The sequence below is a fragment of the Scatophagus argus genome, chromosome 1 (genome assembly GCF_020382885.2).
Source record: "Scatophagus argus isolate fScaArg1 chromosome 1, fScaArg1.pri, whole genome shotgun sequence".
In the NCBI taxonomy this organism is placed as follows: domain Eukaryota; kingdom Metazoa; phylum Chordata; class Actinopteri; family Scatophagidae; genus Scatophagus; species Scatophagus argus.
In genome coordinates this window covers 1,552,666-1,578,465 of record NC_058493.1, presented here as the reverse complement: position 1 = coordinate 1,578,465, position 25,800 = coordinate 1,552,666, and the positions used below count along the sequence as shown (strand labels likewise).

The following is a 25,800-nucleotide window of genomic DNA, read 5'->3' as shown; positions in this document are numbered from 1 at the left end:
CAGGGCTGATGTATAGAGACAAGGGACTGGACTGAAGGGTCCAGAAAGAACACAAAACTGCATTCAGAGAATACAAATTTAATTTAATAAATACATATAAATTTAACATTGGGACACAAAAACATTTCTGCATTAGGTTTATTATTTAACAGCTTTCTAGCTCTACTTCTTTCACACCTAGCTGCAAATGCAAGTGATAGTGCTGCACCAAAATCCAGAATCCCAAATCACTCCTGTTGGTTAGGTCAGAACCTTGCATGGTAACTAAAAGATGCAGTCCATTTCAATCCATAAAGTGAGTTTCTGATTTGCGAGATCCAGCTGTTTAAAGGAGACTTTATTTATGCCATATGTTATTGTGACCTACCAGTGACAGGACATTCCACAGTGAGATTGGTGCCTGGGCGAACACTGACTTGCCCTCCAACTGTGGCCCTCAAGGTGCGGCCTAACACCATCCCATGGTCTGAAACATTCCTCCATGACACTGCAATGACTGGTGGCTCTGAAATTTCACACATAGAGTAAGAATATCAATGACTCAATGGCAGAAATAAATGTTTACATTTAATCTTTTCTGCAGTGCATTTTTTGCATTTTACCATGCTGATCCCTGTTACAAAATAAAGAACATGCATAATAATGACACTTGAGACTTGTTTAAAACCATTTAAAACCACACCTGCCACCAGTAGCTGAAATGTCTCTGAGTCTGAGCCATGTGTGTTGGTGACTGTGCACTTGTACAGGCCTCTGTCAAATGCAGTGGGCTGAAGGATGTGCAGTGCTCCAGAGCTATCCCAGGACACCCTGTAGACACACAGGGGAAGACATGTTGTTTGTGCACGTTTATCTATGTTTTAATCAGTTTTTGCTGATCAAATGAGTGGGTGCTATTAAGAACCACAATGCATCAGGAAGCTAGAAAGTGCATTTCTAAGAATGTCATGCCGTGCCTCGTCCCTTATTTCACTAAATTCAACAGTTAAAATACTGAACGAAAGGTTCGAGGTTAGGGCTGATCTTGAATTTAGTCTGGACAGGTAAAGCAACTATTTAATGTCTCTCTTTAGAGATTTGACTTTTCTATTAAACTCTATGTCTTGGGCTTGTCTAATCATACTGATAAATGTCTATAGGAGATAATTACAACTCTCTTTGCTTTGTCCTCTATTTCTATCTATTATGATAACATTGTAATCACCAAAGTAATTGCTGAGATTTTGGAACACAATAACATCACTACAATACAGTTCAACAAGGAGAGATGATGAGACAGAACAAGTCAACAGTATAACTGTGGCTATGCGCTCTCCACAAAAAAGTTGGTCATTGTGAGTCATGTGACATGCAGTTTCAGCTGTACCAAACTCTCCTCACACAACCTTTAAACTGTGATGAATGTCTACATGACATTTTGGATAATAATTTCATCATTCACCCTTATTTTCTCTTCCAAATATGTTTTTTCTTTTTTGTACTGATCACCTGACTTTCAAGCAATATTGCCTGACAGATATGAAAATTTACCGAGGTTAGTACAATTATTGCTACCCAATGATAAAAGGCACATTGTGATATATCATAATTATAAGTACACCATATGAACAAATGGATAAGGGAAAGAAAATGAATGAATGAATGAATGAAAGCCTTGGGACACCTGACCACTACACTAAAAGGACTTACACTTACACTACATCACATTCTAAATGCATAGGCAACTTTGCAGTTCTAACAGTTTCCATTCTTCTGGGAAGGCTTTCCACAAGATAATGTTTCTGTCCTGGATTGCAATCTCCATTCTAACCTGTTCGATGGTGATGTTTTGAGGTCAGGGCTCTGTGTGGGTCAAGTTCTTCAACACCAAACTCCTCCAACCATGTCTTTACGGACCTTGCTTTGTGCAGTGGGGTGCAGTCATGCCGAAACAGAAAAGAGTCTTCCCCTAACTGTTGCCACAAAGTTTGAAACATAGCATTGCCCAAAATGTCTTGGTATGCTGTAGCATTATGATTTCCCTTCACTGAAAGTAAGGGGCCTATCTGAATGACATCACATCTGTTAAAAACCGAGTTGGATGCATTCCGTTTTCCACAACACAAGACAGCTCGTTTGTAATGTTATTCAGCCATTGCTGTTACAGCAACATCGACCGGTTACAAGCAGCGCCAGCAAACTTGGTGTCCTCTGAGGTCAACCAAGTTGATGAGTTGTAATTCCGACATTCTATTTGTCACTTGTGGCTTCGGAAGTCAAAAAACCACTTGGAAAAAAACTTACACCAACTGAAAAAATAGGCTGACAGTCAAGGTTACTGTATTGTAATTATACACCATAGCAGAGTAACTTGTATGTAGATCAGGTGGTTGGTAATTGCTCAAAGCTTTACCCTTACTTAGCACCTGTCTATTAGATATGATCAATCTGTCCCTGATAACAGGCTATGTACCCCAGTCTTTTAAAATAGCTGTAGTCAAACCTCTCCTCAAAAAACACTTGACCCAGAGGTTTTAAAGATTAATTAAAGTGACATATTTTGTCATTGGAGGGAACTCACTCCAACGAAATTTGTTCTCAGCATTTAACCCACCCAAGTGACGTGCACACACACACAGCAAACCCGGGGCAGTGGGCGACCGCGTGCAGCGCCCGGGGAGCAGTGGGGGTTAGGTACCTTGCTCAAGGGTACCTCAGCCATGGACACCGGGACAGGGAATCGAACCAGCGATCCATCGGTTACGGGTCCGACACCCTAACCGCTGATCCACGACTGCCCCAACTACTTATGCAACTATAGACCAATATCTAACCTTCCATTTCTCCCTAAAATCCTCAAGAGAACATATTAATAGCTTACTTGAGGATTTTCAATCTGGCTTTAGAACACATCATAGTACTGAGACAGCATTAGTCAAAGTCACAAATGACCTCCTAATGGCATCAGACGAGGGATTTATCTCTGTCCTTGTACTGTTAGACCTTAGTGCTGCATTTGACACCACTGAATATTCCATCTTATTACACAGATTGGAACACCTAATTGGCATTAAAGGAACTGCATTAAGCTGGTTTCAGCCCTATTTATCAGATCCATCTCAGTTTGCTCATGCTAATGATGCATCGTCCATACTCACAAAAGTTAGTCACAGAGTTGACCAAGGTTCTGTCCTTGGGCCAATATTTCGTGGCCTAGAGGTTCATATTACAAGCGGCTTGTGATCGGAAGGTCGCTGGTTCGATTCCCCCACCGGGCGGGCAGGAAAAATTTGAGTGTGGTGGAGTGATAATATTCCACCCCCCATGCTGGCTGATGAGCAAGGCATTTAACCCCCAATATATGCTCCCGGGGCTCCTGTGTGTTTCACTGCATGTTGCATGTGTGTGTTTCAATCAGTGATGGGTTAAATGCAGAGACGTAATTTCCCAGCTTGGAATTAATAAAGTAATTTAAATTTAAAAAAAAAAAAAAATTATTCACCCTTTATATGCTCCCTATCGGTGATATTATTAGGAAATACTCCATACATTTTCATTGTTGTGCAGATGACACACAATTGTACTTGTCAATGAAACCAGATGAAACAAATCAGCTTAAACACATAAAAACCTGGATGACTTGCAATTTTTTACTTCTAAATTCAACCAAACCAACCAAGTTATTGTCCTGGGCCCTAAACACCTAAGGAACAAATTATCCAATCATATAGCAATGCTAGATGGCTTAGCCTTGGCCTCAAGCTCTACTGTAAGGAATCTAGGAGTTATCTATGATCAGGACATGTCTTTTAACTCACACACAACACACATTTCAACAACTGCATTCTTTCACCTCCACAATATTGCAAAAATTAGACACATTGTGAATCAGAAAGATGCAGAAAAAATAGTCCATGCATTAATTACTTACAGTCTAAATTACTGAAACTCTCCAGCTAATCCAGAATGCTGCTGCGTGATTACTCACAAGAACCAGCATTAGAGATCTTATTTCTCCTGTACTAGCTTCTCTACATTGGCTACCTAAAGCCCTGAATGGCTAGACACCACCGTACCTTAAAGAGATGAATAGTAGTAATACTACTGCGATAACTACTATGACCATCCATCTAGAGCCGGGGTCTGCTCCAAGGTTTCTGCCTTCTAAAAGGCAATTTTTCCCTGCCACTGTCGCCAAGTGCTTGCTCAAGGGGGAATGTTGGGCTCTGTATTACAAAATTTAATTAAAGAGTTTGGTCTAGACCTGCTCGAATTGGAAATTATCATGAGATAACTTTTGTTGTGAATTGGCGCTATATAAATAAACTGAACTGAAAACTGAATTAATCCATCAAAAACCCAACACCAGAATTAGACTTGCATTCATAGCAACACTATGCGTAGTAAAGCAATATAAGGAAAAACAAAATTATTCTTCCCTTTCCCTCCATAATAATATTGATGTGAAGTTTTTCCCTTAAAAAAAGATTAGTCTATCACAGTCTATCTCTCCCAGTGAATCTGATAAAAGCTTTTTGAAAAGGTTAACCTCAGCACAACATTTTGCAGAGAGATATCTTCAGCTGTTATCATGCTTATTTCACTCTACAGTTATATTGCTTTGATAAGATGGGGTCAAATGTGTTTTACTCCACAGCCCCTAGGTCCTGTAAATGTCAATTAAGTCTCTGTCCCACTTTGGCCTTGAAGTTGTGCTTGTCTTTCTCTTTCTCATGGCCAGATTGAAAGAGCAGTCTGACATTTAGGAAATGTGTTTGTTTGCCACCTTACCTAGCATCAGATTAGAAGATCAATATCGATTTCACCTCAGTGCATAACAGAGAGGAAAACAGATTTAATCCCCTCTGCACTAATGCAGGCAAAACCACTAACCAGGAAAAATAAATACTAAATACTAAAATAATAACTCCAAAGATATCCCGCTAGCATGTTATACCTTGCTGTGGATGCTGTGGATAAAGTAGTTTGTACAACAGACCTAACATACAATATCTGTTATGATTGCCTACATTCACAGATGAGGTGAGAAGCCTGCCATCATAGCCTCTTCCTGGCAGCATTACAGTATCTCACTAATCTCTTTCCAAGAACCTGTCTTTTGACACAATGAATTTTACAAAAAGGAATGAAAGCACAGACTTTTAGACAGTCTGTTTCAGAGGTATTCATTGTGTTGCACTTGTTTGTTCACACCAAAAATGATGGAAGTATTTGTGTGATGGTATGATAAAAGGGAAGTTCAAACCCTGCCTACTGTTGCACCTCTGTAGATCTGCCCAATCACTAGCTAAAGTGGGCATGGTTGTCAGATTACCTGTTTGACAAAGTTGCCAGACTTGGATCACAAAATTGACTGTCACTGACTGTCATGGACAGTGACATCAGTATAGTCATGAACAAAAGGCTGAGAAGTGAACCTTTCTGACCCTTCACTGAGAGTTCTTCCTCTGTCTGATCAATTTTGCATAACCAACTGAGCAGACAAACAATTACCACAAGACCCTATTCAGTTTATATTGTGTTCCTACTATGCAACTCTAAATAGAGCTCTGCTTAATTTAATTACAAATGCAGTGTTTTTAAAGCACATGAAGACTGTTTGGCTTTATTAAACAATAGCACATTGTCTGTGCATTTCACAGCCATTTGCTAGGTGCAAAGTGCAAAGGGGTTGTATTTAGTCCCTGAATTATTTATAGGTGTGTTTTTGGGGTAACATGAATTAAACCAATCAGTATCATCTGCCATTCCCTTTAAACCAAGGTGCATCCTCACTCACATTGTCGATTAAAAAGTGCCAGTCGTCTTTGCTCAGGGTCAGGCACACTACATAATCTCTAGACACACCTCTTCATGGGGCTGTTTTTCAGGGGTTGGGCTAGGCCCCTTACTTTCAGTGAATGGAAATCTTAATGCTTAAATATATCAAGCCATTTTGAACAATGCTATGCTTCCTGTTGGGATTCTGTGTTTTCCCTCTGTTCCCTCCCTTCCCTTTTCCCCTTTTGTGTTTTGTGGGTATGTGCATTTTGTTTTCTGTGTGGTCCAATCAGAGGCTGAGCTGGGCGTACCAGTCTCCCTCGCTGGCAGTCCCCTGCGCACCTGTTGGCAGTCAGCTATGAACTCACCTTTTCCCCTGCCTATATTAAGGGAGGCTTTCTCCATTCCACCTTTGCCAGATTATCTTGCTAGTTCAGTGGTATTGTGATAGGCTCTGCACCTTTAGGATTGTTTGAACTCATTTTCAGTATTGACAAATTGAGAACTTTAGTTGACACTGTTGTAGTAAGCCTCCAGATCTTTGTGTAAAGACTTATTCTGAGGACTTCATTAAACCATGTTACTTTTGTTAACCCTGTTCTCTGCCTTGAGTGTCTGCATTTTGGGGTTCAATTCAAGCACTCTTAAAACTTTCAAAGTTGTGGAAACAATCTGGGGAAAGACCTTTTCTATTTCAGCATGACTATGCCTCAGTGCATAAAGTAAGGTCCATAAAGACATGGTTAAAGAACTTGACTGGCACACATAGAGCCCTGACCTAAACCCCATTCAACACCATTGGGATGAACTGGAATGGAGGCCTTTTCATCAAACATCAGTGCCTGACCTCACAAATGCTCTACTTCATGAGTGGGCAAAAATTCCCAGACAAACCCTCCCAAATCTTGTGAAAAGCCTACCCAGAAGAGTGGAAGCTGTTATGGCTGTAAAGTAACATATTGACACCACTCAGGGAAGATTGGAGAAACTGAGAAAACAGCTTGTTGTACAAGATGCTGGTGCAGAAAAGCAGTCTCTCTGCAGCAGTCTGTCATGGTGATTGACAGGACCTCGAGAAAAGCAGTGATGACTTTCATATGTAGCTGTCTGAGAGAGTGTACCTAGACCTGGGAGTTGAACAAATGAGTCCCAAAAGTGCAAAGTACAAAGTGGTCTGCTTCATTATATTATATATTATAATATATATTCATTGGCCCAGAGTTGCTCAGTGAGACAAATTCAATAGCACAGTTCACTTGTATGACTGGATATGGTATATTGCATTGTACTTGAAGGCTGTTAAAAATGTGCATTACTTCAAAGAAATATGGTGCCAGTTTAAGTCATTTGGTTCAGACTAATCACACAGACTTATTAGAAAGACAAAAACACTAAGTCATCATCTCATTCATGAGACAATTTTGGTGGTGTCATTGTGCATGTTCAGCATTTATGAATGCACTTGGAGAAATCAAGCTGCACTGACTGCCAGCAAGTCGTGCTGCACTTTACTGATCAGTTTCCTCTTGTCTGGTGTGACACAAAACTTATGAGTATTATTAACTGACACTGGACGTACTGTGGAGTGTTCATAAATAGTGGCAAATAGACAGAAGGGGGTTTCTGGGATGGGGTGGGTTCCTGTTTGGTCACTACATTTGACTTACTTTTTATTAGGGAACAGATGAAAAGATGAAGTAGGAGTCAAACTAAACACTTAATCATTGATCAGGAAAAATCTCTACACGCATGTTGTGATGTGCATGTTACCAGTGTCTAGAGAACATTATCCTACATGTGAGCATTGCGGTCGTGCATCTCCTTGAGTATCTCATACAAATCTAATCATAAGTGGGTTTATTGAAAAACCGTGAGTAATTTTTGGACTATTTCTTTGAGACATATTTTTTAATGCATATGCTATAGTATTTGCAGATAATTATTGTCTGAAGATATCAGATCTTTGTGAAACACTTCTTTGATTAATGTGTCAACATTAGCTCCAGGATGTTACCTGTCAGTGGGCTGCAGCATAATACCATCTTTGGTCCAGCTGGTTTTGGGAGGCGGGAAACCCTCTGCAGGACAGAGTATGGTTAGTGACTGGGTGGCATTGGTGAGGAGGGCACTGTTTCCAACACTGATGTTGATGGTTCTCTGAAAAGTCAGTGGCAAGATCTGCTGCTGTCTGATGATCGCTGGTCTCTTTGCCATAGTCCCCAGTGAAAAGCGTTCTGACCAGTTGGGCAGTCTGTCTGTTGGATAAATCACAAACACAACATAAAAAAAAGTTTTGTGCCTAAAACAGAGACCAAGACTAATATACTGGTTGTTTAAATCATCATCATAATCATCATATTCTTCATCAACATCATCATCACCATGATTATCATCACTTATGAGCAACTTTTTTTCTGAAATTATAGGAATCACTCTTGGCAAACAGGCATATCATGTATACAGGCAAATCATGAAGCAGTCGTTTAACACGTTATTACTATCAGCGCGTGTCAAAATATGCCATACTGACCACTGTATACATTAACTAATTGAAATACACAGACAGGGCAGAGGAAGACATTAATTTGTCATGCAGAGAACAAGAGCAGGAAGAATAAAGAGAATCTCGAGGTATTTTATTAAAGCTTGAAGGTTAAATACACTTCAAAGCAGAGGCAGCTGGGATTATAATTACCTTTAGCTTGTCCTCCTCCCTCCGTAGTCCTGGCCCAGAGCTGGGCAGCAGATATGTGGGTCAGCAGTGCGGAGATGAGTTCTGATGCCTGCTCCTGCTGGATCTCTCCTCGGTCAGCTTGCAGGGTGATGTTAATTAGCCTTTCCTCCACATGTGGCTGCAATGAAACCTCCCGGACACCAGGAGGAAGAAGAGAAACACTAATCCTCTGCACTAGCTCCGGGATTGAGTAGTGCCAATGGCAACGAAGCAGCATCTCCTCCCGGTTGGTACTTGGACTGGCAGTAGATGGTCTGCCAGTTGACCTGCTGTCGTTACCTATCAGCTGAAGAGTGAGTATGTCTGATGCAGGTCCAGCAACACACTTGTACACCCCAATATCTTCTGCCCCCAGAAAATGTATCTTCAGTGAGCCGGATTTGGTGATACCCAGTCTTTTGGAAATGGACAGGGGGTGTTCGTCTTTGAGCCAGCGGATGTAAGCTTTGGGGAACCTTCTGACAGGGCATTTGATGACCAGGGAGGTGTTGGGTAGGAGGTAGGCATGGCCACCAATTGTCAGGTGGAGGCGTTTTTCCTTGCGAGTCTGTATGTAGATATGATGCATACCCATGAGCAGTGGACACTGTTTAACTCCCCGCTTATAGCCTCTGGCCTTTGCTGGATGTCTCACTGCCTGCTTCATTCGGATCTTGACCTGAACCTTTTTGGTGTCTTTGGGTCTCATCTCTTTCTTGTGCTCTGTTGTAGTAAAAGAGTAAAAGGGGAGGATTGTTATTTTAAATCAGACAGCACTTTTTCCTTGCCAAAAGAAAATATTCTGCCTCAGACAATAAACTTCATTCAAACAGATTTAATTCAAACTTAACAAACTGGAAATATTAGAAAAACATTACAGATAATCAGACATATAACTCCAAACAAAGTTCATGCTCCAGAAAAACTTGTGTACATCCAGTTAGACCAGTGCTTCTCAAATAGTGGGGCGCGCCCCCCTGGGGGGGCGCGGTGCGATGCCAGGGGGGGCGCGTGTGACCCTGGGGAACATGCTTTTTTTGCCGTACTAGAATAAAGTGTAATTGCACATCCACTACAGTAGTTGGCAGTGGCGCTCTCATTGTCAGAGTGTGCGCAGGGAGTATTAGCTCTATGGTGTAGCGGCTTTTTTGCACCGAGCAGGCGAGATGAAGTGCAGTAAACGAACCCTTAAGAGACAACATGAAGAAATTTTTAACAGGGATGAGAAGAAAGGCGGAGAGAGACGAAGATAATGAGACAAAAGTAACTCACCCGAAAGCTAAGACGAGGAAATATGACGAAGCATATGTAGCGCTTGGCTTCACTGTGACTACAGTGGGAGACGAGAGACCGGTGTGTTTACTGTCTAAAAATGTTGGCAGCGGACAGCATGAAGCCAAATAAATGAAGGCTGGAGATTTTTCAGCCAAAACGTGCCGAATATTGCCAACAATCATCCCGCTTTGTGAATGCTACTTCAGTAAACCAGCGAGAATTGTTAGCATCCTATTATTACATATTATTAAATATTATTACATATTATTATTACTATTATTTATAGTCGCGGCGGGGGGGGCGCGAATTGTTTTCTACTTGCTGGGGGGGGGCGCAACAGAAAATAATTGAGAAGCACTGAGTTAGACCAACATAATCTCTGCCAGTGCTGATGTCACTTTTAAATGTCCAAAATACATTGATTCTAAGTTTCACACACAATCAAGTTCAAGCTCTTCATGAAAAATACCAGCTAGGGTGAAACAAAAATTTAGTGAAATACTATGGAAGACACATACACTATATATACAAAAGTATCTAGACACATCTCTTTATGGGGCTTTCTTTCAGGAGTGGGGCTTGGCCCCGTAACACCAGTGAAGGGGAATCTTAATGCTTCAGCTTACCAAGACATTTTGAACAATGCTATGATTCCAACTTTGAGGTAACAGTTTTGGGGGCCTTTTTCTATTCCAGCATGGCTGTGCCCCAGCACACAAAGCAAGGTCCATAAATATGGTTGGATGAGTTTAGTGTGGAGGAACTTGCTTGGCCTGCACAGAGTCCTGACCTCAACCCCCTGAAACACCTTTTCACCCAACATCAGTGCCCGACCCAACATTCATGCTCTGCAGCACGAAAGGGCAAAAATTCCCACAGAACAGCTCCAAAGTCTTGTGGAAAGCCTTCCCAGGAGAGTGAAAGCTATTATCACAGCAAAGCTGAGATGTCATTAACGTCCCTGTTGGTGTAAAGGTCAGGTGTCCCAGTTCTTTTGTCTAAAGATTCATCAAAACTCGCAGAAGGATGGATCTCTCAATGAGGAAATTATGGCAAAGATTCATATATGGAATTTAAAACACGTCTTAGTTAATGCACAGCAACAACCACCTTTTTTTAGTCCTATCCCGTCCGATACAAAGTAAAATCCGGGCTGCTATTGCTGACACCAACCAAACCAATACCATAGTATTGGATACCCACAGTTTGTACAGAAGCTTAACAAAATTACCATTACCTTGTGTTAAGAATGAGGGAAACTCCTTTTGGTTGAATAGACCATTTTCTCATTGTCAGTGACAGATAAAAAAGTCATCAATAGTACACTCTCTCTCATGCTAGACGTATCTTTCTCCTCTTCTACAGACAACTGCTGCATAACCTCATCATATTGTATATCATTAAATCTCAGATGCTTAACAAGATTTATGGTGTTACCATAGTACATAACATCCTCATGAACACATCACATACAGGAAACTATTCAAATACATATGGGCTGTACAGCTACATCAAACAAATGGGATGTAGTTCTTTCAGTGACCAATGACCCATGAATTTATAGTTCACCACAGACTCTTAGAGTTACAGATTACAGAATAGTGAAGAATTCAATTCAATTTCAGGAGGGCAGCTGACATTTTCAGATGTTTTGATTATGGCTCGAGATTTCCATGATGAGCAAGACTGGACCTGAGTGAGCTCACAGCTGGTGTCAAGGTACAGCAATGAGTTCCCAGGAGTTTAAAATAAATTTAGCTTGCAGAATCACAACCATTTTAGATAATCACAAGTTAGAGACTGTACTGTATATTAAAACAAAACTGCAAACACTCAGGAATCTGACAGTCATACAGGTTATTCTTTTTTATCTGGTGTAGTTGGGTTCATTCTATATTTCAAAGTCAATAAAAATTGAATTTCAAAAATAAATAAATAAATAAATGTCCAATGTCTTCTTGATGTCACTAACAAATGACAAATAACAAATTACTGGATTTGACTGGATTGAACAAAAGACAAATCATTTGTTTAATCCAGAAATGCTAAAACAATGATTTGTGTTTTAGGGGAAGTTCAAAATAAAACAAACAAGATATCAAATATTAATGTACATTAAAGCTACATTAAAACTTTGCATCTAATTATTACAAGGCTGCAGTGTTTTTGGAAACACCTATGATCCAGTTCCTGTTTTGGACAATCCTGGCACTCATCTGCAACCTGGGGCCCGTTTCAAGAGTTAAACTGTGAACTTTGAGTTGATGTACTCTGAGATGGGAAAACTCTGAGTTTCCAGTTACAAATCAGCTGAATTAGTTCAGTCAACTCTGAGTAGGTTGACTCTGATTTAAGTGTGTGCACCACAACTATAAAAAGCCATCGTTAATGGAGCCCTGATAATATGATTCACCACGGCCAATGGTCAGTGAGAAAAAGTGGGCCCCTATTTTAGTAGAACTAGACCCGGAAAATGGGCAGAGGACCACCACCACCTCTGACAGAGGCACAGCTGATGGTCCAAAACCAAGGAAGAAAAATGGTACCGCTAAACTAAGAAGTCATCAGGACAAGACAAACAAAAAAGTTACCATGGTAACTTACTCCAAGAACCTTCCTCACTGAAACAGTTAACCCAGAGTTTCTCTCATATCACGCTTAACTTATTTTCACTAAATCTGCTTTCTCAAATGGGCTTTTAGCGAGGAGTTTTTGCTATTGTTCACTTTTTTTTCTTTCAGTAAATACTCTAAACTTCGCTTTCTGACTGTGTTCTGTGTTCTGCTTCTGGGTTCCAATCCTTGACTCACTTAATGTACTGAGGCTCACGAAAGAGCTGAGGAGCTGTGAAAGATGAGAAAATCAGTAAAGTCACTGCTAGATGCTTTTCCTCATTTATATATACCGATCAGACACAACAAGAACACTACTGACAGGTGAAGTCAATAACATTAATCATCTGTTTACAGTACAATGTTCTGCGGGGGAAACCTTATGTTCTGGCGATCATGGATGTTCTCTGAGATACACCACCCACTTAAGCAGCTGCCCGCTGACAGAAGGACAATTAATCAACTATTTTCCTGCTTCAAATTATTATTATATCAGCCTTTAAAAACTCACTCTCTACCAACTCCTAGTCTGTATGGTGATACTGGACCACAGTTGCCTGCCAGCTCACTTCATGGGTCTGATGAAGAAGGCACTGGAGAATTTGTTGATCAACAGGTGATGAAACAGATTCCGTGCAACGCCAAAGCAGTTTGGTACATGGTGATGTACCAGTATCGTTTGACATTTAGTTGAAATTCACCACCTCTTGATTTTGAATGACAGTTAAGGCCCGATGATATTATACCAGGTACTCTCAAGGTGATTTACTCAGAAGATTGCTACAATCAACAAACAACAAACATTTGATCAGGACTTCATCAATTTCCCTTGTTAAGAAAAATGTCCATTCCAACATGTGTTCAGTGCTGCTGGCCATGTTATTGAAACTAGGGATGGCAGTCATCACTTTTATGTCCTGTCATTGGTTGTCAGCAACCTCCCAGTACCACATTGCCAAACTTCTTATCTTAAAGCACTTTGCAGAAATTATAAATTACTTTCACTCAGTTTTGCAAGTGTAAGGTGTTGAATGTCACAGCTTTAAAATCAGAAGAAGTGCAATTAATGCTGCAAATGAATTATGTCTTCTCACAAGGTAAACATCATTTGAAAACATCAGAAGTTTGTGGGAGAAGGTGGTTTCTGAAGATGTCTGACCATCTGACAGGGACTACTATCTGTCCCATTGGGACAGCCTTAGCCAGTCCTAATTAACCAGCAGCATGTAGGAGAGAACGGGGAGCAGCATCTGAAGAGAACATTTTATGAAACACATTGGAACTCAGATTCTCAGGAGCTGCTGTGACATTTGCAATACATTCAATCTTCATTCAGTTTTACAGTCTATGTCCCAGCTGAGGTGAGTTAGAGGAACTCACAGAATTACAAGATCCCATTAAACGGTGGCACACTGAATGCTGGAACAGAGCTGTGTGCATTTTTTCACTGAATATGAATGAACAAACAGTGAAAGAGCTCTCTCTCTCTCGTCGCTTAGCCTTCATGTGAACTCATCAACGTTCAATGAAAGCTGCTGAATGCAATGTTTTTCAGACGTTCTTCTCGCATTTTGGACTACACTTACTTTCTAGCTGCTTGCTTACAGACTGCACAGCAGAGTATGTTAACATTGCTGAAGATGAGCGTGGCTGGGTTTCAAATATTCAACTTCAAAGACACACTCTATTGACTGAACACAATTTGTTGATGGCTTGATGTAGTAATAGTCTGAGCTAGAGAGTGCATACATTGCTCACAGCCCAATGGATAATCACTTTCCAGATGTATACACCTTGTATACCAGCGCAGAGTCCACAGGAGTCCAGAGGAGAGCTGCCTCCGTCATCAAGGACCCCACCCACCCCCAACAAGGTCTGTCCACTCTCCTCCCCTCGGGACGGAGGTACAGGAGTGTGAAGTGTAGGACCACCAGACTCAGAAACTCTTTCTTTCCCTCCGCCATCAGATTCCTCAACAACACATGCACATTTATTTATATAGCTTTACATAACCTTACTTATTCATAGTTTATATTTAATGTTTATTTTCTGCATGCTCTTCTCAAATTGCCTCTTTTGTTAAATTATTCTATTTTTTTAATATACCTTAAATTTTTATGGCATTCAGTGTGGGCAGCAAAGTAAGAATTTCATTGTATAGGGAAACCTGTTTCCTTACTGTGCATATGACAATACACACTTTGAATCTTGAATCTTTTATGCATTGTTCTTTGTGTCCATGACACTATTTAATAAGACTGCAATGAACAAGCCAAGAACTCTGTCTGCTTTACTTTAATCTGGGACTATGCATTAAAATTGATATGATAACAATTCTATTTTAATCAAGTAAACCTGCCATAACTGCAATGAAACTTGTTAGTAAGGGGGACATTTTGAGTAACTTATGCAAAAATGAAAGTTAATCACAAAGCAGAGTCCTGAACCGCATCGGGTACCCGCAGACATTTGCTGAAATGGGCGGGGTTTAATGTTGTGGAATTTTACGGGAGGGTAATTAATTACATATGGGCGGATAGCAGGTGAAAACAAAACAGCATTGTAGCCTGCAAAAATAATATATAAGCAAAAATATATGTATTAGGTACACATTGTCATAATCACTGCGTGGTCAGTACAGGGGCTGCAACCTTTAACCTATATGTCACTTAGTTGCGACTGTATTTTCTCCCGCATGTATAGTTGGAGTGTCGGGATGATGGATGAAATAAACACAAACCTTCATGGTGGGAGGACAAGGAGGCCATAGCTGGCAATGATTTAACTTTGATATAATTACGGGCAAACAGGCGGGTGTGGTTCTGTATTGTGCAAGTGCAGGTCTCCAAAAGTGAACCCGTGCAGGACCCTGGCACACGGTCAAATCCCAGTCCCATCTTCACTCACTGTCATTTTATTTTACATAATTTTTTCATTTAGAGCTCATGAAGTTTAATACTCAATTGCAACTGTACCATCAAACAAGAAAATATGGCAAAAACTGTTAACCTAATTACATTAATTACTTGAACGGATAATCAATCATAAATCTACAGCCGCATTGCCCAATACAGCATCAAACATTGTTAAAACATTCCGCTTACAATGAACAGCATGATGTAAGAAGTACATAAAGGTATTAGAATTAGAATGTGAGTGTTTGTGTGTATTCTTACTGGGACAAGCCATCATACGGCAAGTTCGGATGAGTGGTGGGGAGGGCAACCTTGAGCACAGCTCCCTGTCCAGTGTCACCTGCTGGTCCATGGCCGTCACCTGGAGGCACAGCGGCTCCCTACGCTGGATCCCCAAACCACAAGAAACTGAGCACTGCAGAGTGAACCAGAGCAGGACAGAATAGAATAAAATGAGCCCTGTTGACACATAGAGCTTTGATACTGGATGACTTTGCAAAACCTTTTGTGACAATGACTTTAGCATCCAGTGGCAATGTTTTTGCATGTCAAGTGTAGTTAGGGTTAGGGAAGGGTTTTGGTTACACCTAAAAAAAAAAAGGCCACCTTTTATTGTGTAATTAAGAGAGAATGCACATGGAACAGTGCAGCTGTACAAGAACTATGCCCTAAAAAAAAATACTAGGCTCCACACACATACAGTGTCATGTACATATACAAAAACATAAATTGTATGTATATATATATATATATATATATGCTTGTCAATATGACATTTTATAAAATGACTCCTAATGATCATGCTACAAACATATACACAGGTAATTACATTTGTAATGGAATAAGCTAAACAATAAAACAGGGCAATTTATATGCATATTTATATACATAAACACATGTACACCTATGAAACAATTATGTGCATAAATTTGTGTCTGGGTAAATAATGATAATGTCAAGAGCAAGTTAACCTACTCTCATCCTGCCGGAGTCCTGCACTCTGTCAGTTATGACAACACCTTGATTGGGGATGTCGTGGTGGAGACAGTTTTTCATTGACTTTCCATTGCTTGGACAGCCTGAGTCTCATTTTATCCATCACATTTCCAGCAGCGGCCTTAAGTCCAAGCTGCCATACTGGATCTATTTTTTCTCCTCCCAGGGCAGTCTGACTGATCTGACTGAACAGTCAAATGTGTTGTGGGCAGCGATCATCCCAAAAAATCAGCTGCTCTAACTTCTCCACTGCCAATGAATGTATTTCTCTCATAGGTAATACTTGATTCAACAATAGATCAGAAAAAAAATAATAATTAAAGCAAAAGTGTAGCAAGTTTGACGGAGTGGCAGCCCGTTGTAGCTGCATGGGCTGCCATGGTAAATTGTAAATTGTTGTAAAGCCATAAAGCTAAAAACATGAACTTAGAAACAACGTTTATTTACATTGAATCAGTGTAAACAGGCAAACAATATTTGTCAAATGTCAAACAAATCATGGGTTTGTTGATTTACACAACAGTTCAAAATCTGAAATATCTGCAAAATATACTTTCACTCCTGTAGAGAAGTCTTCACTACTCAATACCTGGCACTCTTAGTGAAATGTATTAAATATCAACACTGAAATTTAAATTAAGCTAACAGCTCACATGGACTTGCTGTTTCTGTTGTAAATGCAGACTGAGCCAGGCCTTAGTTCAAATTAAATATATGATCATGTGGAAATATGGAAATATTGAAAACCTTTCAAACCTTTCGGCTTTCAGCCTTTCATTTCACTGTACATGTGTCTTTCATTGCAGTGTGCAGCCTTCAATCCCCCTCTATCATCTCTTTTTTTTCTCCACTAGTGCTCACCTTTCCCCACTCTCCTCCTGCCATGTACGGCAGACAGTCAATGTTGCTGCAGCCTCTGCTAGCGGCAGGTTTGTTCCCAAAGCAGCTATTGTCTCCCAGCCACCTATAGGCCCCTGTGGACAGGAGCTGCTTGCAATAGACCTTCCGCACTTGAACACCCCCACCACAGGACTGGGAGCACTGGAGGAAACAAGCACACAAAGAAGATAAAGGTAGGAAGAAAGGAGTTTCACCTGTTAAATCTGTCCAAAGGCACACACAAAGTCCATACTTGCTGCCAAGGTTCGGTCTCCCAGGCTGGAGGACAGTCCACCTGGTTGCAGGGCTGCAGGATGGCAGGTTTAAAGTCATTGCACTCATCCTCTGAAACAGTCAGAATATCCTGCTGGTCAAAGGACAACAGACGCATGCAAAATACACTCCTGGTCTGTATACCGACGCCACAGGAAGCAGAGCAGCCAGTCCATGCTGTCACCTCCCATCTGGAGACAGAGATAATGGAGCAGGTCAGACACTGTTAAATATTAGGATGCAAACTTGTTCTAGAACAGTGGCTTCCAACCTTTTACTCTAATGTACCTGCAAAGCATTTCTTCATTACTGTGTGCTAATTTTAGCTTTTTCACTCATTAAAACTAAAAAGCCATCTATTTCAGCTGTTATTCCCGAGTGATGTTTACCCATCATTCGGGAATAACAATTTCAACCATTTATCAATTATTATTGCAATTAATTTAGTCATTTAAGCATCAAAATTACCTGACCATTGCACCAACAGGGACTTTAATGACATGACAATCTAAATAAATAGACAGCTTTGCAGCACTGATGTTGGACAAAAGAGCTTGGCTCGCAATCCCCATTCCAGTTCACTTCAAAGGTGTTGGATTGGGTTGAGGTCAGGGCTCTGTGCGGGCCAGTCAAGTTTTTCTACGACAAACCCATCCAACCATGTCTTTATGGAGCTTTGCTTTGTGCACTGGGGCACAGTCATGCTGGAATAGAAAAAGGTCTTCCCTAAACTGTCACCACAAAGTTGGAAGCATATCATTGTCCAAAATGTCTTGGTATGCTGAAGCAGTAAGATTTCCCTTCACTGGAAGCCGAGCCGAACCCCTGAAAAACAGTCCCATAAAGGGTGTGTCTGGATGCTTTTGTGTATATAGTGTATGTAGTGACTGACAGAGAGCACCTGAAGCTCAAAATAATCAAAATCAATGAGCTTATGGTGGACAGCGTTGTGTGCAACGTGTTACAGTAACGTAACTACTTTAATTGGGTAGTACACACTAACTACTGAAAACTACTACTGAAAATTTGGTAAAGAAACGTAGTTCCTTTTTCAGTTCGGCGCACCGTTAGCCTACTTTTCCCAGGGACAGATTTGACAGCGACACTGTCTTCTCAGCTACACGCCTGCACAATTCTCAATTTTTCTGTTGGATCTAGATGAGGTCTGTGTAAGGTTAAGACGAGCAGATGCATTAATTCATCTTCAGTAGTAAATTCATGAAATAAAGTAATTCAGTTTTATATAGTTTTATAACTGTTAAAATATATTTCCTGTGGTAGAGTAACTATTTACACTTTTTTGGTGGGTTTTGCGCATGTGATGAGTTTTATTCCCGGACATGTGGACACTTTTTTCTAATTCTTTTGAGCAGCAAGTGGACTGTGTGCAAACATATGGAGATATTAAGGATTTTTATTTGCTTTTGTTTCATTTTGAGACATATGAGCCATTTTGAGGTTTTCATCATGTTGTCCTAAGGAGCCTACACTATGCACTAGATTTTCACCAATGTCAGCGTAACCTGTTTAATGAAAGAGTATAAGGCTATAAAATAAGCCCTTATGTATTTTGTGTTCACCTATATGCCCATAAGATGTATCTAGGCTATGTTATTTAATATTGTTTCGTAGGGCTTTAGTGGTGGTTTTGAAGCCTATAATAGTCCAATGTTTTCTTGCCAAGTGCTCTGTTTGTGGCATTTTTTATAATAAAGAGCACAAAAGAAATACCTGTTCTGTCCTGCATAGTAGAACTTTAAGTAGGCAAACACTACTTTTTAAAAGTAACTTCCCCAACATTGACGGTGGGCAACAAGGCTTAAAATCTTGATGTCACTGCAAAGAAGCTATAGACTCCAAAAGGTGGACGCTTCCCTCACACATTCAACCTCACAGCACAGAAGGTCTCTAGGGTGAGCACAGTTTCAACGTGGAGTGGAGTTAGTGTGACCAATTCAGTATCTGACCACATGTGAAAAGTGATTCAATCTGCAGGGCGGCACAGTGGTGCAGTGGTTAGCGCCTCATAGCAAGAGGGTTCCAGGTTTGAATCCCGGTCTGGGCCCTTCTATGTGGAGTCTGCATGTTCTCCCTGTGCCTGCGTGGGTTTTCTCCGGGTTCTCCGGCTTCCTCCCACAATACCAAAAACATGCACATTATAGATGAAATGGGTGGGCTTCCTCTTTGCTTTAGAAGGGAGGGAAAACTGAATCATTAAGTACCTTTTCATGATAGTTTATTCAAGATTTTTGCCTCTCTGCACTCATAGCTAAAGTGACAACCCCACGGTTAACAGAGCCAGTTCTTCTTGTTACCAGTTGTCCAGGATTGCCAGTGTTTAGGCTTAGGCCAACCAAGAAACTCCAACAAACTCTAAACAAATTACAGATGAATTATACACTGAATTAAAGTGAAAGTCAGACGCCAGTAATGTCAACAACTACAGCAAATCAAGCAGGGAGGTGAATGATGAGTATATTATTGTAGACAGAGCAGAAGAGAAAATGGGGGAGTTTATCCCACTGTGTTCTCGCTGTTGGTCTCCCATACTCTCAGGCTATACGCTGTGTGTCATGCATGCATGTGTGTATGTTATGCATGTGTGTTTGTGTGCGTAAGGTCCAGCACTCTGCCGCTGTTTCTTGTATATGTCCTTTAGATAAATAGACAAATACATCCTTGTATAATATTCCAAACATCTTGTGACGAAATGCAAAGCAATGTCCTTCTGAGATCGTCTTCACTAATATCTCAGTCATCCTTATCTAATGACCTGAGTGCACTGAAGGTGTCACAAAGTGATCTCATCCCAGACTTGTTGCACACAACTCATCAAGATACTAAATCAGTGCAGTTGACAAAATAACCTTAGTGATAGTCTGCCATTGAAGTAGCCCTTATTTGTTGTAATTTGTCTCTCTCAAGTCCCCCAATTTTATGGAAATGCAGAACTAAGTTAAAGGAGTGACAAATTAAAGTATAACAGCTGTATCTGACAAGATCTTCAGTTGATGATTTTCTGTTGGGAGTCTGTTGGAAAACCTGTCATTGTTTAGGCATTACTATGGTTATTAAAGCAAAAGATCACAACAGCTTTGGTCTTCCATGCTGGTTTGTGGTCCTCGGTCTGTAGACCTTCTGTCTCGCAGTCCTCTGTGCCAGGGACTGCCCTGCGTCATAGTGATGCACTGAAAACTGGCAGGCTGGGTCATATAAATGGTTATTCTGATTAATAGTGGATGGGATGCAGGTGGGTGAAAAAATACATCATTAATGAGGAAAGTGACATTCCCTACAGCAATCTCCTGCAGCAGTAACAGTGCTGGTCTATTACAAGATACTGGTATGAAGCTGACTTCATAGCTCATTGGGAACAGAGATGACCATAAGTACAGTTCTTGTTTACACGATGTGGGCACTGGGCGTGAAAATAACAACTGTGGTCAGAAATTAGTAATGATACTTGCACTGCGCTGTGTGCTGTTTTGCGCTGGGCATTAGAAGTCTGGAATACAACTTTGAACCTCATTGAAATTTAAACCTCAACAGTGACAGTATATACATAGTATGAGTATACAAGTAATCATTATCATAAAAACAAAAACATGTTGTTCATTTTATTTATTTAAGTTTATATGAATTAAAAAGTAACCCTCTACTATAAATCACAATGCAACAGCTGATGTGATCCCCCTATTCGTACATGCACACAACGGCTCACATAACCACCTCATATACCATGACGTTTGCACTAATGATCATTGTTACGCAGTAATGGAAAATATAAAATACATGTGCAGTTTGTATGTAAACTTAACGGCATTTCTCTGATAGGTGGCTCTACATCACTGTGACCATTACTCAGCGGTCTGACTCATTTCAAAACTTTTCACAGTTCAGTCTTCATTGCTAAGCACTAATCATATTCACTGTTATATGTGATACATAGCTCAAAGTTAAACTGGGCACAAGCACAGAGAGACCACAGGCTTCCAGCTGTGGTTTCAGCAGTCCATGACTGGAGTGTGCTTGTCCAGGCTCTGTTAGCTTTCTATGTGGCTTCAGTGATCTTATAGTCTCTCACCTTGGGGGGCATGGCTCAGGCTCACAGATGCGGATCAGTACTGGTGGCCTGCTGGATGGCTCACACAGAAAGTCATCCACCTCGTCACCTTGCTTGCTGTTAACACACCTCACTACTGCTTTCTGCTTTCCTGGGTAGAAGACATAGACAACAAACAATTGGACAAGAAAGGAGAGTGTGTATGGAAAAAAAAGTTTCAGAAACCTCACCAGCAGCACATGTGGCTGAGCAGGCAGTGAAACCACTGTAGCTCCAACTGTACAGTTCCTCTGTCTGGATGAAAGTGGCCCCATGGTCCTTGAGGCTTGATGAGATGCCTGGAACTTTGGTACATAACCCCTGGTTACAGGGCCTCTCCGTTTGGGGTCTGTTCTCACCACACTCCTCCTCTGGGAGGTCCACCTCTGTCTTGGTGAATGAGAGGAGTACCTGACACTTCACCTCCCGCGTTTGCCTGCCAGGCCCACAGGTGGCACTGCAGGATGACCAGGGCCCAGGTACAAATCTGAACACAGAGTATATACAGAAAGAGTGTTCAAATTCAAATTCATTTAAAATTGTTAACAGATTGCACTGGACTTAGACACTGGTAGAGTTGTATGTTGGAAATGTAAGTCCGATGAAACATGCTCTTTGTAGTCACCCTAAGATGCAAGGATTCTGCTACATAAAACCTATATCAGGATATAACAGGATACAACCGCCATGCAAACAGACATCTCCTAATGTTTAACCACATACTCTGCTGTCAGTGACTGAGTATAAAGAAGGCTATCTCACTCGCCAATTTGACAAGAGTCTCTGACAAATCGCTGCACGATGTGCGCCAGTCACCTGGGGCCTTATTCATAAAAATGTTCTTTGACTTACACTTGAACATGCTGAGCGTTCAAAAAGTGACTAAAGCAGGCTCTATGAATCCCATTTTTACCTTATGCACCTGTGATTCATAAACAGCATATCAGTTTAAACTGACAGCAGCTGCCTTGTGATTGCCTGGTAAATAATGCCAGCACAGATCAGGATTTGGTCACTAAAAGACACGATCAAACTTTTTGGAAGCTGAATCATAGGAAGATGAAGGTTGACACACAACTTGAAGGAAGGAAGTCACCGTCATCGACGAGGAAGTCATCACCGTGCACCTCTAGATAGAAACTCTTGGTAAAAGCCAGTTCCCTTAAGTGGATCAGTGTTTCCCTCTTGTATGTCTTTTCTTTGTGTTTGTCTTTGTACAGTACAGCACAGAACATTACAAAGACAATATACCTCATTGTCATCTAATCTCAGACAATTTACTTTATCAACATCATTGATTTTTTTTAATTCTTGTACATTATAAAAGACCAACCTCAACATTAAAAGCACCTGCTAAATATGTTTTAGGTCCCCCTCGTGCTGCCAGCTCTGATCTGTCAGGGGAAGGGACACAGGACCTCTGGAGGTATTTTGTGGTCACCAGCATCAGAATTAAGCTACATAATGATGTGGTGTGCATGAGCCGATCGTGCATGCAGCCATTGCTCTGGCTCATATTCTGCTTTTTTCTAACACTTTAAGCCCTCTATTTCTTTTACAGACTATTTTCCTGGACTACCTCACACTAGCACACAACAGTACATTCATATTTATGCTGCACATGCTAAACTGGCTTCTTATTTATTTATTTCCTTTCTCAGAATGTTAAGTGTTTTTTATTTTTTTTTATATATATATATTGTATTTGTCTTAGCCTATATATTCTACTCTTTGCCTATATATTCTATTTTTATTTAGCTTATATTTCTATTTTTTTATTCAACTTTTCATTTCATATTTTTATAAAATACCCTACCTATTGCTCCCGGGACCTGAGTCCTAATTTCGTACCATAAGCACGTAAATGTGAGTTGGTATGACAATAAAAGTTCCTTGATCCTTGACCCTTATTTTTTATTTCTTCCCACTTTATTTTTTTTTGGATCACAAACTGGACTGATGCAAGAACATGGACACTGTCTACAGAAAGGGCCTTATTTTCTGAGGCGGCTGAGGTCCTTCAACATCTGCAGGACGATGCTGAGGATGTTCTATGAGTCGGTGGTGTCCAGTGCCATCACATATGCTGTTGCCTGCTGGGGCAGCTGCCTGAGGGTGAGGGACACTAACACCATATACATCAAACTACTGAACTCTGTACTGTAATGGACACACGGACATACATTTCCCTGGAAATGAAAGACAAACAAAGAAATACATGAGGGTCCATCAGCAGAACAGCCCAAAGAGCCTACAGCCTGGAGCTTATCCCAGCTGACAGCAGGCGAGAGGTGGGGTACACCCTGGACTGGTTAGCTAACATTAATTGGCTTGTGGGAGGAAGCCGGTGTACCCATGCATGCACAGGGATAACATGCACACTCTGCACAGTGCAGGGCCCAGACCCAGACTCGAATCTGGAGCCCTCTTGCTGTGAGGCGATAGTGTTAACCATTATGTGTTAATAATGTGTCTCTCGTCCTGTGTTTCTCCGTCCTGGTCCTGGGATACTCTGCCCTGCATGTTTTTGATGTGTCCCTGCTCCAACACATCTGATTCAAATGAATGGTTCGTTCTCAGGTTTCTGTAGAGATGGATGACAAGCTGATTATTTGAATTAGGTGTGCTGGAAGACAGGAACATCTAAAACACATAGGACATGGGATCCCCAGCACAACGACTGATTAGATATAATTCTTTCTGCATTGCTCAGGGCTCCAACCCCTCCACCTTAAAGACACCAAGTAAGACCCTCTGATGGCTTCCTACTATAACCTCAGCCCTCAGAGGTGCATGTAAAGGCAAATTTCGAACTAATGCCAAATAGTCACTTACCAAGATAAAATTCTGAAAATCTGCTCTTCTTCTAGACAAAATAAAGATAACTGTAATATATTTTTACAAAGACTTACAAAGATTGCTCTATTCGTGAGAAAGTAATGTTTGAGGATGACCTGTTCACCAATGACTGCAATAATTTACATTACATTTTTTTCAAGACTTTTTCTTCAAGAAGAGATTTATTTTGTGAGAATTTATCTCTTTAAAGTTAGACATTTTGATGTGCTGCAGACTGATTTAATCGTTTGTGAAGGACACCTTGTGCAAAATTTGGTTTATTTGCATGCATGGGAAGGCATGGTAGTAAAAAGAAGAAGAAGAGAAAAAGAAGACTCCAACAGGGCCTGGCAGCAAAGTTGCCTGGTCCCTAACGAGAGAAGATGACTGTAATATCCCAGTTATGGGACTAATAAAGGATTATCTTATCTTATGAAAGGACGAAGTTTGTTTGTCTGGAATAATCTTCTCATGGGTCCATTTTCCCATGAAATTAAATGAAATGATTTGCATTATGCACCACTGAAGATCCTGTATTTACATTTTCCAGGGTCAAGCTTTGCAGTGAAAAGTAAGGGGCCTCTTCCTCCTAGACAGGTATGTAAGGTCCATGGAGGAATAGATCATGGTGAACATTACTGTAATACAACTGACTGTTATCTAGGTGTATGAATGATACAACAGTTCAACTATGTTGCATCTTTCTATCACTTGTTTCCAAAACAAATACATGTTCTAGCTAGATCACAACACAAGGTGGTGCTCATGGTAAATGCAGTCCTAATTCCAGAAAACACTTCCACCTTTGTTCACAGAGGCTAGCATAATCAACGCCAAATGAAAGCTCCCTAGTTTCTTTAAATGGATGGAAGCTGTAAAATATTAATGACACCCAGTTCCCATTCAAACTGGAGCCAATATGGTTCACCTAACTTGAGGTACAAATTACACACACATTAAAGCATTGCTTATTCCCTTTACTGCATAAATTCAGGTCAATCGGCTTTCATCTGTGCCACCTTTACCTCCCCAGTACCTTTGCTGGCTCATTCTCAAACTCTCCACAATCAGTACACCACTGACAGTCACAACCAGCAAGTGCATCTTTTCAATCCCAAATGCCATTTTCTCCACATTTGCAGCAGTTGCAAAGACGCTTACCCTTGTTTAGCCCTCAGCCAGGTCCCTTCAGGGCAAGTGAACCAACCCAGTTCAAAGACATCCTGAACCATCATCATTCAGCCATCAGAAATATACATTATCCAGCAGCAGACCTGGCCTCTCATCATAAATTTGTCTTAGTGGATCACATTCTTACTGCTCTTTCTTGGGGATTTAATTCTGTTACCACTCAGAAATAATCCCTTCTCTCCATGTATTGACACTTTTTGCTGTTGGTCTATTGTGCATTCTGGAGAAGTGGCGAATTCACCAACA

At 40.8% G+C, this 25,800-nt stretch overlaps 1 protein-coding gene across 1 annotated transcript in view; it reads right to left on the bottom strand.

Moving 5' to 3' along the window:
• adamtsl3 (ADAMTS-like 3) overlaps positions 1-25,800 on the bottom strand; it is a 188,923-nt gene that overhangs the window by 1,550 nt on the left and 161,573 nt on the right. The window contains exons 16-24 of the mRNA XM_046387226.1: positions 21,717-22,012; positions 21,508-21,637; positions 17,404-17,614; positions 17,133-17,312; positions 15,537-15,690; positions 8,456-9,196; positions 7,775-8,015; positions 683-810; positions 368-505 (exon numbers count right to left, since the gene is read on the bottom strand). Of these exons, the coding sequence (XP_046243182.1) occupies positions 368-505; positions 683-810; positions 7,775-8,015; positions 8,456-9,196; positions 15,537-15,690; positions 17,133-17,312; positions 17,404-17,614; positions 21,508-21,637; positions 21,717-22,012 (2,219 nt within the window). The remainder of the gene's footprint in view (positions 1-367; positions 506-682; positions 811-7,774; positions 8,016-8,455; positions 9,197-15,536; positions 15,691-17,132; positions 17,313-17,403; positions 17,615-21,507; positions 21,638-21,716; positions 22,013-25,800) is intronic.